The sequence below is a fragment of the Oncorhynchus clarkii genome, chromosome 1 (assembly GCF_045791955.1).
Source record: "Oncorhynchus clarkii lewisi isolate Uvic-CL-2024 chromosome 1, UVic_Ocla_1.0, whole genome shotgun sequence".
NCBI classification, from domain to species: Eukaryota; Metazoa; Chordata; class Actinopteri; order Salmoniformes; family Salmonidae; genus Oncorhynchus; species Oncorhynchus clarkii.
In genome coordinates this window covers 57,548,353-57,564,136 of record NC_092147.1, presented here as the reverse complement: position 1 = coordinate 57,564,136, position 15,784 = coordinate 57,548,353, and the positions used below count along the sequence as shown (strand labels likewise).

At 42.1% G+C, this 15,784-nt stretch overlaps 1 protein-coding gene across 14 annotated transcripts in view; it reads left to right on the top strand.

The window, feature by feature from the left end:
* The window catches only part of LOC139409486 (kinesin light chain 1-like), a 54,851-nt gene extending 40,241 nt beyond the window's left edge, over positions 1-14,610 (top strand). For 6 of the 14 annotated variants that reach the window (XR_011634415.1, XR_011634411.1, XR_011634412.1 and 3 more), the window contains exons 13-14: positions 22-180; positions 5,704-7,835. Coding sequence is in view for 8 of the 14 variants with exons in the window: in XM_071154745.1 (XP_071010846.1) it covers positions 22-180; positions 5,704-5,709 (165 nt within the window). In the remaining 6 variants the exon portion in view is untranslated. Of the gene's footprint in view, positions 1-21; positions 181-5,703; positions 7,836-8,539; positions 8,671-10,302; positions 10,364-11,102 lie in introns of those variants that run through there. The other 8 variants (XR_011634409.1, XR_011634408.1, XM_071154762.1 and 5 more) reach the window with 3 other exon arrangements.
* The last annotated feature ends 1,174 nt before the right edge of the window (positions 14,611-15,784 follow it).

Genomic DNA, 15,784 nt, shown 5'->3' with positions numbered 1-15,784 from the left:
TATCTTTGGAACCTCCCCCAGGGCATAGACCCCATCCAACAGACACGTGTGGTGGAGATCTTAAAGGATGGCGAGGGGGACAGGGAGAGGCGGAGGAGCCGGGACAGCCTGTCCAGCGTCAAGTACGAGAGCGGCTCTGAGACCGTCGAGGAAGTGAGTATGGGCGTAGAGTGGAATGGGGTGAGTACAAATCCACAAATTTATTCAGTCCCCTAAATTTCAGTGGCCTTAATGATGGACAGAGCAGTTATACACAGTACACTGCTGAGCTGATGGGCTGGTACAGGTTGCACACCCCCCGCAGCCCTAATCATAAACACTGCACACTGCATACAGTGGTTGTGTACCAATTCTACACACTTTTCCTGGCGTGTGTACTTGCACACTATCTATCATGGATTTAAAAGCATTGGATTGGTGTGTAAGCATTTTGCTGGAGGGAGTTAAATCCATGAGAGGGAGTGTACCGTTGTCTGAAGCGCACATTTCGGGTGAAGCATGAAACATAGTTGGGAGGCTGACAGTGTCATCAGTAGTCAAGTATGTGTGCAAGGCAATCAAGGCTGTTCACTCCTGGTCCTGGAGATGCATCTATAAGGAATTGTATTATTGTGTATATGTGTGTGTATATATATATATATATATATATATATATATATACTGTATCAGTCAGCCAGCTCTCTGTATTATTGCCCTGTCCTCACCAAAGCGTCACCTCTAAATCCTTTTTGGAAAGGCACAAAGCTGATTGAATGCTGGCATAACCTGATATGTAACTCCTGTTCATTTTAACTGCTGGCTTTGAATGTGTTACATTTTTTGGGTGGCGCTTGTTGAAGTATTTTATTTCTCGTTTTAATATCCAACGGTTTTGTTAAATGTTGCCGATGTTGCTTAAACAGAGGAGAAACAAATGGCACAGGTTCACTCTGGGGCATCCTGGGAAGGCAGAATCCCTTTTTACAGAATTCACAGGGCTATACTGTTTGTCCTACCTTACATAGCTAATGTGTCAATCTGATAGCTCACAGCTTGATTAGTATAGGGGTGGCAGGTAGCCTGGCGGGTAGAAGTGTTGGACCAGTAACCGAAAGGTTGTTGGATCGAATCCCCGAGCTGTCAAGGTAAACTGAACTGCCTTGTTCAGGGGCAGAATGACAGATTTTTACCTTGTCAGCTCAAGGATTTGATCCAACAACCTTTCGGTTACTGACCCAACGCTCTAACCACTAGGCTACCTGCCACCCCTAGTAGTATCTAACAATACACAAATCTAAAAGTAAAATCATGGAATTAAGAAATATATATAAATATTAGGATGAGCAATGTCGGAGTGGCATTGACTAAAATACAGTAGAGTAGAATACAGTATTAACATGAGTAAAGCTGTATGTAAACATTATTCAAGTGAGTAGTGTTCCATTATGAAGTGGCCACTGATTCCATGTCTATGTATGCCCTGTGCAGCAGCCTCTAAGGTGCAGGGTTAAGTAACGCCGAGGAATTTGAAGCTTTCCACCTTCTCCTGTCGATGTGGATAGGGGCGTGCTCCCTCTGCTCTTTCATGAAGTCCACAATCAGCTCCTTCATTTTGTCGACGTTGAGGGAGAGGTTATTTTCCTGGCACCACTCTGCCAGGGCCCTCACTGTTCCCTGGGCACTGACGACTTGGATGTCGATTTAAGGCAGTCCCCCGCACATCTCTGATTCAGAGGGGTTGGGTTAAACGTGGAAGAAACATTTCAGTTGAATACATTCAGTGACTAGGCAGAACCCCTTTCCTTTCACTCATCCTTGTTTGGGGAAGTTCCATTTCAATGCACTCAATTCAGAAAGTTGAATGGATTTAAATGCCATTGACCCCAACCCTGGAAGGGCCCAAACCTGGTTAGAATCCAAACCAATTGAGCCTGGCAGTGAAATGCCTCTGTTAGATGCTGGCTGCTTGTCCCTGTTTGGACATCTGGACTTCCAATTCTGGCGTGTGCTTTAATCCCCTTCTCACTTACTGCACTTAATGGGCTATTTCTGCGCAGGCAAGTCAGGCTACAGATCTGCTGCCGATGGGCCATGACTAAACCGGTGCGGGATAGTGAGAAGGGATTCTGCCGATAGGAGCAAATAGGGAGAGTTTACTGCTAGGGTGCGTCCAAAATAGGCACTGCGACCTCATCGTTAGTGTAGGGGAGGAGGGAGGGGGGGGGGGGGGGGGGGGGGGGGGGGCATGGTAGTGGGCGTGGCCAATGGCATTGTCTCCCAAACATTTTTAGAGGCCCTCTTGGCCTCTAAAAGAAATGTTTTGTTTTAAAGCTAATTTCCTGCAATAATACACATTTTGCCATGGTTTAAGACATGCTCTTATGTTATCTGAGTGACTCAAACATACAGTGGCAAGAAGAAGTATGTGAACCCTTTGGAATTACCTGGATTTCATACAGTTTGATCTGACCTTCATCTAAGTCACACCAATAGACCAACACAGTGTGCTTAAACTAATAACACATAAAGTGTTGTATTTTTCTTGTCTATATTGAATACATAATTTAAACATTTCACAGTGTTTGGCAGCGGCTGCCAAATGGGTATAGGGGAAACACTGTAGGGTGCCATTTGGGATGCCCGTTTCTGGTACTGCCCTGAGATCCCCAGTCTGAGTCTGTGCCTTCTTCTACTAGCACACCCAGCCACTCCTCACTGCAGCCCTCCCACTTCAAACGCGCATGTTCCACAACTGCTAGCCTGCGAGGCACAGCTTTTTTTTCACACAGTCCAGCAATATTTAACGTGTTGTGTTCTGTTGGTTTGAACTGCACTACATTACCCATTTAACCACCTGCTGTGCTACGGCTGATTCATGTGTCATCATAATCCTTTCTGTTATTTTCTGCATATGCTCATGTAATTATTTTCAGATCTGGAATTCATCTTCTAATGAAGGGTAGAGCATATATTTGTTGAATCGTGTATGATGGCTGAACAAATATGATGCTTGCTATCATAGTCTGAACTCAATTATTCGGATATGCAGAGGGTTTAAAAATATATATTTTCCATATCATAGTACCATATCATCAGACCTTTCACATGGGTGTAATTAATGATCTTGTAAGAAGATTACAAAGCTCACTCATCCACTTGAGTTCTGCCAATGAGATTGCTACAAATTGATTTTGATAGATCGCACTATTAAATTGTCCAATGAGGTTCACAGCAGCCCATACATTTATTGAGGTTTGTGCCGGTCTCCTCAAGGTCAATCTTGTTTGGCGAATGCTCGCGTTTACCATCATTGTGATGGCCATAGCTGTTGAAATAATATCATGGCAATCGCGGGGGAAACTCTTCAGATTCAAGAACATGTTTCTCCATCCATCCATTGCAATGAATAGAGAATCAATCAATATTTCATACATGTACAACTGTAAGAACATGTCAAATTTTACAATAAAAGGTTCCTTCTAAGCATAACACATTTTGAGTATGGGATGCTCATCACTTCCCATGTATAATTCTGGTGTGGTACTTACTACCAGTTCATCACCTACATTGATTTATAAACTGATGTGTCTTTTTCATTCAATCTTTTTTTGACTCCTCTTGGGTCCGTATTTCAGACGTCTTTCACTTTGAATCGTTCAAAGTGCAATACAGTTGGTTTGTTGAAACGTGAACTTGTCTTCTGGATTCTGACTCCTTTGTGCAGTTTAAAGGCCAGTGTGTGACTCACTGAGTATACAAAACATTAGGGACACCTTGTTCCATGACGTAGTTTTCACCTGGTATGTCTATGATCCCTTATTGATGTCACTTGTTAAATCCACTTCAATCAGTGTAGATAAAGGGAAGGACTTTTAAGCCTTGAGACAATTGAGACAGATTGTGTATGTGTGCCATTCAGAGGGGGAATTGGCAAGACAAAAGTGCCTTTTGAATGGGGTACGGTTGTAGGTGCCAGGCGCACTGGTTTGTGTCAAGAACTGCAACACTGCTGGGTTTTTCACGCTCAACAGTTTCATGTGTATCAAGACTGGTCCACCACCCAAAGGACATCCAGCCAACTTGACACAACTGTGGGAAGCATTGGAGTCAACATGGGCCAGCATCCCTGTGGAACGCTTTCGACACCTTGTGGAGTCCATGCCCAGACGAATTGAGGCTGTTCTAAGGGCAAAAGAGGGGGGGTGCAACTCAATATTAGGAATGTGTTCTTAATGATTGGTGTACTCAGTGTATATTGAATAGCCTATTTACTGCATTATCAGTTATGAAAAAATACAAGTATGCTGAAAACAGCATTGTTGGCACAAGGTCCCTTCCCTCTTACATCCTTACTCCTTTCTCACTGTGTTGAACAAGTGTTTGAGAGCGGTACACGGAGGGTAGTGGGGATTTTCTGTGCAGCATGAAAGCAGGTGTTGTCTTGTGGTCGTATCCTGTAGTTATGTGGAACTTGTCTCAGTATATGTTTGCCTGTTAAAAATGCATGATTTGAATGTGCGTATGTATTCTGCTTGTGATGTAGGTGCCTTTTTTGCATCGTCTATGCATGTCATCCTCTTCAAGTTCCCTTTTCTTTCTGTTTGTGCAACTATTAACCTACCCTTTTGATGATTACCCTTGCCATGGCAACCAATCAGCCTGTCCATCAAGTGTTCCTCCTTCGTTCAGTGGATTGTACTCTTCCTCTTGATTCTGGTATTCTACTAAGGTTGGACCAAAGCTGGGGGGGCTGGGGCGGGGTCTTTATGTCAGAAAACAGACTACAATATCAGAGCTATTATATCTTGTGTATTATAATGTAGCCTAGTACGGGGTGTGGGTTACAATTTTGGCTGTTATCACTTAATATAGACTACCTTATGTTATTGAACATATCTATAACCAAAATGTTTATTTATTAATTTGTAAGGTATGTTCATAACAATTATCTGTCCTGCATTCATATGATCAGGTCTATACATATTCCTCTTGTGCCACTGCTAGTTTCTTCACAGCAGTATATCATATGTATAGAGAGATGGATAGATTTTCAGGTGTATTAGCCATCGTCATCCTCTCAATTTGTTAGTTCGATGACTGTGCTGCTGAAGTGCTGATGCTTGCACATGCCCTTCAGTCTGCAGTGCACAGTCACTGGCTGAGCTCGGTGTGCCAAGTCCACCCTTGCTTGTCTGCCCACAGAGACGGTACAGCAAACGGCTGAGTCACAGTGACTGACTGCACACAGACACAATAGTAGCATCACTGACCAGCACTGTAGGTGGAGGAAGGCTGTAGCACCACCCATAAACTGGCCACTGTTTATTCATTCCTCAAACAAAACACAGCTGTGATGCTGCAGGCTATTTAGGTCAGTGGATGCATTTGATGTGTTAGGAAAGGCTACTTGAATTTATTTGATTGGCAGTCATTAATTTGCTATTTTATGGTGAAGCTGTAAAAGTAAATTGATAAACGCATAGGCCTACACATTATTTCTGAGCCTCGAATAGGAAGGCAGAGCCACATCATAAGCATGCTTCCTTTCTATTTAAACATTTATACCATGCAAATTAAGATGGATTCTATTTTAAATCAAGAGTAGATCATACTGCAGTGCAGATTTGGCCAAGATCACGTCTTTTCTCATTAGGATAATTAAGATGCCCCCACCCCAGAGCTTTTTAATCATATGTTTGTTTGTGTTTTTCCTCTTTCCTTCAGGCCTAAGCCACATCAAGATTATTCCTCCATCCTTCTCTCCTCTTCCCCAACAAATAGTAAAGGATGTTTTTGTCGATCCCCTTTGGCCTTCTCTTCTCTCCTACCACCAAATGAAAAGCTCCTCCTCTGCCGTTCCTGGTGTCCTCTGCGAGACTGCTCCCTGTTGTCACATCTGTCCCTGTACTGACAACTGTTGGGATGTTTGGTTTCCTCTTCCCTCTGATCCCTCTTTCTCTTTTCACCCTTTTCTTTCACTAACCTTGCCTTGCTCCTTCGTCAGAATTTTCTCTCCCTATTCCCATAACATGAAGTCATGCCTATCACATTCTCCTCTAAAACTCACCAACTCTCCCTCTCCACCTCAGTCTTCTTCTAACATGCATCTGTAAAATTCAACTGTATTTAGTAATGGCATGATAGAAGGGGTAAGTGTTTGGAAATACGGTTGCCCGTTGGGAACACAGAGCAAAGCAGAAATGCCAGAGTGGTTTTGGACAATGACCTGCAACTGCTTCCACAGCCCTTAACATCGGCCCAAAACGCCAGTCTGTTACCATGATAACGCCTGTCCTTCTGCCTTCACAACGTAGCTATGGTTTGACTGTCTGCATCTCACATCTCCCTTCAGGACTTCACTGTTGCTTTGCATTGGCCTCAGTCTGTATTTGTGTTGGAGTGGCTTTGCCTTCTAGAGCGTACACGTACACTCCCAGGACTGTAAGCAGCTGGCAGGTGAAAATAGTCTGTGATCAAAAATGGCTTGGGGTCTGCAGTTGATTAACTTGGTGCCTGTATCTTAATAATAATTTGCTTCCTTAAAGTTAATTTCATCATTTTGAAGTGTAACCATATGCCTGAGCAGTTTTAAAAAGGTACTGTATTGTAATAAATGCGTATGACTTTGGTATATTAGGTTGGCTAACTCTGACAAAAGTGGTTGATGTTGGGGTTTCAAACTTATCCTCTTTTTATATATATTTTTCCTATTCATTTTTAATTTAGTGTGTTTTTCTTCTTATTCTTCTGTATTGACTGCCGAAGGCGGCGGTGGTATGTCAACCTATTATACTACCAATATCTGGTCTTATAGTAGCCGCTGCCTGTTTTGTCTTGATTGACTAAAACACACTGCAGCCTTTTTCAGCCTGTGTCATACAGCAGCTTTATAAGCAAACTGTCACCTTCACAATTTCCCGAGAGCTCGAGTTCTTCTTGGCTAGACTGCTCTCCCTTCTTTGATGCATAGCATTTTACACACTGTAGGCCTATTGTTTACCGTGCATCGGTTACATTTTAAAAAGGGAATAGTGGCACATTATCTGGTTAAAGGCTACTGTAACAGAACCAACATGTAACGTTGCCAAAACATCCCTGTCGAAGCAACAGCACATCTGTTGCCTTCAAATGAGATTTTCTAACCTCTTGAGACCCAAGGGCAAGTTAGTGACCACGTGGGCTCTTCATTGCCTGCTTCATATTGCCTTTGAATGTGTTGTTGAGATTATAGGACATATTAGTGTTGCCATTTGAGGAAATGTATGAATCATTGCATGTGTGTATTTGTGTGTTTTAATATGTTGCCTTCCCTACCCCTTACGTCACACAGTTCATTACAGGTGAACATTGTCCATTTTGACTAGACCTCTTTTTGAACTGAAAAAAACCATAGTCAGTGCTGGTTTAAGATCATTATCGTAAGTGTTTAACTAACTGAATGTACTATAATTTCCATATTATGCGTAAATGTAGTAATGATATTTATGGATTTGATAAGGCACTCGTCACACAGGCTTTTGAAATGTCCTTTGCCATTCCTAGCCATAAATCATACTTTCAAGAATGCAAGCAACACTGAAAAAGAGGGAGAGAAACGACAATGTTCATCATGTAATTCGGACAATATTGTTGTTATAGTGGAATGCTGATTTAATTATTAAAGTTGTCTGTAATTGATGTTATATAGTGTGAACTTCTGTTTCCTAGGGCAGAAGTAAACTCCATGGCAAGCTCTATAAGCACCATCTTAGAATGTAGGACTGCATAATATTTACCATTTCTTCTTGCATTGTGATGATTGTTGCATCAATGCTTGTTGGTATTCCCAAATAAAGTTTTTAATTTGTGAGGTGTCATTTCTCTCTGCATATCTTCCTGATTATGAACATTTACGCAGCAGGTTAGTAGAATTAACTTAGCAGGTTACGTGACTGGGGTTAAGGGTTAGCGAAAATGCTATGAAAATCACTATCGAAATGCTGTGAAGTGTCCAGTTCAAAAGATGCTACAAAGTCCTGTGAATGTCTGGTTTGGATCCAGAGGGACCTATTATGTAGGACAGACACGTCTGGATGAAAGTGATGCATGGATTGACAGGTGGAGCCCACTGTAGACCACTTCTATAGTGAAATAACAAACATTCATACCTCTTCCACTTGTGTACCTTTTACCTCTATTCCATAAAGTTGGCCACGTTACAAAAAAAAAAGGGATCCCCTGCCTACAGGAAATACTAATTGGCATCTACCTATGCCACAAGCATATTCATGTCAACTTCAATCTGAATTTGAAATTAACATAACTGATAACCCAGTAACGCCACGTCTATTTAATCAATGTGGAGTGTGTGGATTGGGCTGCAGTCTCTTTTTATTGTGAAAGTGCCTGCCAGCTTAATGAGCTGTGGTTTTCTGCAGGTCATCTGATTTGCGCTGATTGTGTAATTTGAATATGTGTATATGGGGTCCCTGATGTGTGGTTATCTTCGTGTTTACTGATTGGTTTGATTGTATATGTGAACAGTATGTGTAGGGTCATTGATGTGTGGGTGTATCTACAGGATGGTAGTGGGGCGCTACAGCGCAGTGGTTCCCTAGGGAAGCTAAGGGACGTCCTGCGTAGAAGCAGCGAGCTACTAGTGAAAAAACTACAGGGCAATGGACCTCCAGAACCAACCAGAACCAGCACCAAGTAAGAACAACACCATCACTGTCCAGATGAATATAATTAAGAACTGAGTCGTGTTCTTTAGGGCACACAACAGAAAGCATTTTGCAATGGACATAGTCCAACATCTGTTTGGTGCCTAATGAAAATAACTCAATGAAAGTCACGGGGAAAAAACGCATCAAGATGCCTGGCAAAGCTGAAACACACTTTTCACATTGACATGACAAAATCTGCTAAAGCTGGGTTAGATGGATCATAATTTGATGTCTAAAAGACTAGCAGTCACCTGCTCAGATCACAAACAACCTCTTGTGTCCTTCAGAATTGGGTTCAAATACAATTTCAATTACTTTCACATACATTTGGATATTTCTACTCTTTTTAAAATGCAAGTAGTTTAATATTTGGAAATACACAAATATTCCATGCAATTGAACCCAGGTCTTTTTCGTCCTAGGGGTATTTTAAATAATATATTTGGAAACAAGTATTTGAAAGTAGTTTCTAATACTAGGCTATTTATGGGAACTTTTACTTCTAATACTTTTTTTGAAACTAATACTTCAAATAGAAGTAGTTGATTCAGCCACATTATTTGAAAAAACTAAAATACACAATTATTTAAAATACAAATACTTAAACATGCATGTATTTGAACCCAGGTCTGGTGTTCTTAAAAGCCCAGTGTTGTCAAAAACATGATTTTTCTGTGTTGGAATAATACTGTGACAATGATAATGCCCTTTTAGTGTAAGTGCTGTTAGATTTTCTGCCTGTTTTGGTGGCAAGGCAATAGTAGACCATAATAATAGACTAATAACAGAGTTTCAATCCTCTGCCAATAACCGCTAGTTTTCAGGTTAAATATCCCTCCCACTAGGCTTGTCGACCACTCCCAGACAGTCCTAGCAAAAGTCTGGCTTGAGAAAATCTGTTGTTCTGCCCCTGAACAAGGCAGTTAACCCAAATCAAATGTATTTATATAGCCCTTCGTACATCAGCTGATATCTCAAAGTGCTGTACAGAAGCCCAGCCTAAAACCCCAAACAGCAAGCAATGCAGGTGTAGAAGCACGATGGCTAGGAAAAACTCCCTAGAAAGACCAAAACCTAGGAAGAAACCTAGAGATGAACCAGGCTATGTGGGGTGGCCAGTCCTCTTCTGGCTGTGCCGGGTGGAGATTATAACAGAACATGGCCAAGATGTTCAAATGTTCATAAATGACCAGCATGGTCAAATAATAATAATAACAGGCAGAACAGTTGAAACTGGAGCAGCAGCACGGCCAGGTGGACTGGGGACAGCAAGGAGTCATCATGTCAGGTAGTCCTGAGGCATGATCCTAGGGCTCAGGTCCTCCGAGAGAGAGAAAGAGAGAATTAGAGAGAGCATACTTAAATTCACACAGGACACCGGATAGGACAGGAGAAGTACTCCAGATATAACAAACTGACCCTAGCCCCCCGACACACAAACTACTGCAGCATAAATACTGGAGGCTGAGACAGGAGGGGTCAGGAGACACTGTGGCCCCATCCGATGACCACTGTTCCCCGGTAGGTCGTCATTGTAAATAAGTATTTGTTCTTAACTGACTTGCCTAGTTAAATAAAGGTTACTTTAAATGTAACTTTTTGGGGGGTGTTCCAACAGCATGAAGAGAGCTGCCTCCCTGAACTACTTGAACAAGGCCAGTGACCTAGATGGTTTCCAGGTAAGCGACCCTGTCTAGTAGCTCCGTGGGATGTAGAAATGAGGGAGCCATATGACTGCTACAGTAATATGCATATATTAAGGTATGAAAGCAGTGAGGCTGAGATGTTAGTAATGAAAGTGATTCTTTGTATACTTCGCCGTCCTGCAAATGGTACCAGAGCATCTTCTCTCGGACCAACAGGCTCCGAGACAGCTTCTACACTCAAGCCATAATAGCCAGACTGCTAAATAGTCAACCAATGGTACCCGAACTATCTGTATACACACACACTGTCACTCCCACACACGTCCCTCACACTTTCAAACAACGCATACAGACACAACACAAACATACATTTGCACACACACACTTTTACACATAATTTGCTGCTGCTACTCTGTTCTTTATTTTACTCTTATCTATCCAGATGCCTAGTCACTTTACCCTGCCTTCATGTACATACACTATCTACCTCTAAGTACCTCGTACCTCTGTACATTGATCTGGTACTTCCTGTATATAGCTCCATTCATGTGTATTTTATTTTATACCTCTTATGTTAGTTACTATTTCCTTTTTTAAACTCTGCATTGTTGGGAAAGGTTCGTAAACAAGCATTTCATTGTAAAGTCTACACCTGTTGTATTTGGCGCATGTGATAAATAAAATTGTATTTGTGTGGTAGCTTCTTTCCTTTAATTATGATGCATATATTGATGCCCCCCTTTCTCTAACTCCTCTTCTCTCTCTTTCTCAGGGTCCAGGCATCAGCAGGCTAAAGGAGAGCCGTGGCCTGAGCTCCAGCACTGTAGATCTGTACAGCGGAAACTGAGAAATGAGCAACATACTAGCACACGTTACTCCTGTCTCAGCCCACCATAATAACCACTGCCCCAAAGAAACATCTACCTACTACACCAAGTCATCTCCCAGAGCCAGAAGCCCAAAGATTCAGCGACACCTCGATCTCTGCTACCACAACCACTTCCCTAAAGACACATCCATGTTGCTCTAAAGTCTTCTGAGCCTTGAACCCAAGGCAACCATGCGGTTGCCTGTTTCTTTCAGATACTCTGGTCCCAAAGACATGCCCGCTTCTCCCTCTCAGTAATCAGGACCTCCTCCCAAAGACCCCCCTGCCACACCCTCCACTGGTGAGGGAATGTTTTCTGGGCTAGAGGTATACAGGGCATGTTGGCTATGGGACACATTAAAAACAGGGCATTTCCTGAAACAGGCGTGTCCCTATAGGCTATTGGGATCAGACTGGGAAACTACCCAGCAAGAAACACACCTCTTGTGAAATGTTTCCTGTATACCCTTAGTAAATAACTATAGGTGTGTGTGTGTGTGTGTGTACACGGTTTAGTTACATCTGGAATCTCTGTTGCCATTGCTGTGCTTTTCTGTAATTGCGATATGTTATACATCTCTGTAAAATACTTTTTTTTCATTGTGCTTAATCCTACAGTTTTGATTTATTATTCCTGTGCCGCTATTCCTTGTTTTAACTTTGCAAATTGTTTTGCATTTTTACCTTGTAAAACAAAAACGGACCACCCCCCCCCCCCCCCCCCCCCCCCCCCCCAGATAGAGCTTACTACATGTTGGTAGGAAATTGGTTAGCTGTCATTCTGGCAGGATTTAAGTAACCTTAAGATTTATTAACCCTTTAGTTGCCTATTGAGATTGCTAGGGAGACAGGGTGTTGGTAGAAAGCTTTGGATAATAGGGCAAAAAATATGAAATACTGTGTGACTAGTATAGGAGGGTGTCCTAAATGGCATCCTATTCCCTACATAGTGCTCTACTTTTGACCAGGGCCCTCCTATGGGCCTTGGTCAAAAGTAGCATACTAAATAGAGAATAGGGTGCCATTTGGGAAGTAACCATAGATAACAGGGTTGATGTTAAGCACATTGCTGCCACCCACTGGTGCCATGGTGCCATCTGAAGTAAGATGCTTGAAAAGTCACTGAATTCACCAGATGGCTCCACCCAGAATGAGGTCATTGAATTTTACTGTCTGATGTTATGATCACCACCAGCAGGCACTCTCTTAAGATTATGGTTTAAATTAGAGTTACTTAGGATGATACATTTCTAAATGTGTATATATGATTCTTTTTTTGGGGTGATAATTTTGCACAACTCTTGGATGGGTCTCTATTTTTTTATTTACATTTTACTCATTTAGCAGACGCTCTTATCCAGAGCGACATACAGTAGTGAGTGCATAATTTTCATATTTTGTTTGTACTGGGCTCCCATGGGAATTTAACCCACAACCCTGGTGTTGGAAGTGCTACACTACCAACTGAGCCACATGGGATCAACTGTAATGTAAAGAAAATCAACATTGAACATAAATGGCATGTTATGTGATTGTAAAGGAGTTGCTTGGCTTGTTGTGTGTTTGGTCATATTCACTAGGCACAAAATGAAAGAAAGCACCTCCCCGTTTGACTGTTATCTGAAAATGTACAAAAGGAAACACTTTTTCGTTTGACGTTACACAAAGTCTTGAAACGTTTTGAAACAGTGTGCCCTAATGAATACAACCTTGTTCAACACTTTGTTTTCGTTGTCCTTTTAACACTGGTACATATTGGGTATCTGCGTAGTAGTTTGACAGATACAGTGCCTTGCGAAAGTATTCGGCCCCCTTGAACTTTGCAACCTTTTGCCACATTTCAGGCTTCAAACATAAATATATAAAACTGTATTTTTTTGTGAAGAATCAACAACAAGTGGGACTCAATCATGAAGTGGAACGACATTTATTGGATATTTCAAACTTTTTTAACAAATCAAAACCTGAAAAATTGGGCGTGCAAAATTATTCAGCCCCTTTACTTTCAGTGCAGCAAACTCTCTCCAGAAGTTCAGTGAGGATCTCTGAATGATCCAATGTTGACCTAAATGACTAATGATGATAAAAACAATCCACCTGTGTGTAATCAAGTCTCCGTATAAATGCACCTGCACTGTGATAGTCTCGGAGGTCCGTTAAAAGCGCAGAGAGCATCATGAAGAACAAGGAACACACCAGGCAGGTCCGAGATACTGTTGTGAAGAAGTTTAAAGCCGGATTTGGATACAAAAATATTTCCCAAGCTTTAAACATCCCAAGGAGCACTGTGCAAGCGATAATATTGAAATGGAAGGAGTATCAGACCACTGCAAATCTACCAAGACCTGGCCGTCCCTCTAAACTTTCAGCTCATACAAGGAGAAGACTGATCAGAGATGCAGCCAAGAGGCCCATGATCACTCTGGATGAACTGCAGAGATCTACAGCTGAGGTGGGAGACTCTGTCCATAGGACAACAATCAGTCGTATATTGCACAAATCTAGCCTTTATGGAAGAGTGGCAAGAAGAAAGTGTAGCTGAACACACCATCCCCACTGTCAAACATGGTGGTGGCAGCATCATGGTTTGGGCCTGCTTTTCTTCAGCAGGGACAGGGAAGATGGTTAAAATTGATGGGAAGATGGATGGAGCCAAATACAGGACCATTCTGGAAGAAAACCTGATGGAGTCTGCAAAAGACCTGAGACTGGGACGGAGATTTGTCTTCCAACAAGACAATGATCCAAAACATAAAGCAAAATCTACAATGGAATGGTTCAAAAATAAACATATCCAGGTGTTAGAATGGCCAAGTCAAAGTCCAGACCTGAATCCAATCGAGAATCTGTGGAAAGAACTGAAAACTGCTGTTCACAAATGCTCTCCATCCAACCTCACTGAGCTCGAGCTGTTTTGCAAGGGGTAATGGGAAAAAATGTCAGTCTCTCGAATACAAAGTATTAACTTAAGGGGGCTGAATAATTTTGCACGCCCAATATTTCAGGTTTTGATTTGTTAAAAAAGTTTGAAATATCCAATAAATGTTGTTCCACTTCATGATTGTGTCCCACTTGTTGTTGATTCTTCACAAAAAAATACAGTTTTACATTTTTATGTTTGAAGCCTGAAATGTGGCAAAAGGTCGCAAAGTTCAAAGGGGGCAGAATACTTTCGCAAGGCACTGTATCTGTTCACACTTTTCATAATCGGGGTTTGATTCATCTTTTGTACTTAAAAGCCATTCAGGTTCAGCTGAACAATATGCTGCAATGCATCTGCTCTAGTAAGGTTCTGTCTGTCTTGTATCTATTTTGGTTCTTACATGTTATACTGGATATGTCATCTGTACATCTGACTTTTCCACTGTCGGTTCTGCCTTTCTGTCTACCAATAAAAATGTGTTCCCCTGCCCATTGTGCCTAACTCTCTTGCTCTCTGTTATATTACATTTTAGAAAGTGACGTGTATTCGACTGGCAGACACCTGAGGGGTGTACTATGAAGCTGGATAGAGGACTTAGTGAGCTAACGTTACGACCAGGAATACGACATTGCCGAAGCTGATCCTTTGTTCCACCACCCAGGGCATTTGATCTGATTCCAGAGGCCGACCCAAAACAACGTTGCCGCAGAAGAGGTAGATTGGGCGGCCTCCTGGTCAGGCTTCGAAGGCGAGCACACCACCCACCGCTTCCGAGTATATTACTCGCCAAAGTCCACTCTCTAGGTAACAAGGTAGACAAAATTAGGGCAAGGCTTGCTTTTTAGAGAGACATCCGGGATTGTAACATTCTCTGTTTCACAGAAACATGGTCCTCGGGATATGTTGACGGAGTCGGTACAGCCACCGGGATTCTTTATGCGTTGTGCCAACAGAAATAAACATCTCTCTGGGAAGAAGGGTGGGGGTGTATGCTTCATAATTAATGAGGACCATAATTAATGAGGACCATATTATCTCCCAAGAGAATTCTCGTTGGGTTATTTTCACAGCCGGGTATATCCATTCTCAAGCCGATACCACAACGTCCCTCAAGGAATTACACTGGACTCGATGCAAACTGGAAACCATATATCCTGACGCTGCATTTATTGTAGCTGGGGATTTTAACAAAGCAAATTTGAGAACAAGGCTACCTAAATTCTATCAGCATATTGATTGTAGCACTCGTGCAGGCAATACACTGGATCACTGCTACTCTAACTTCTGCGATGCATACAAGGCCCTCCTCTGCCCACCCTTCGGCAAATCCGACCAACTCCATTTTGCTCCTACCGTCCTATAGGCAGAAACTCAAACAGGATGAATCCGTGACTAGAACTATTCAACGCTGGTCTGACCAATTTGAATCCACACTTCAAGATTGTTTTGATCACGCAAACTGGGAAATGTTTCAGACAGCCTCAGAGAATAACATCGATGTATATGCTGATTTGGTGAGTTTATAAGGAAGTGCATTGTAGATGTTGTACCCACTGTGACTATTAAAATCTACCCTAATCAGAAACCGTGGATAGATGGCGGCATTTGCACAAAACTGAAAAGTGCGAACCACTGCATTTAACAATGGAAAGATGACTGGGAA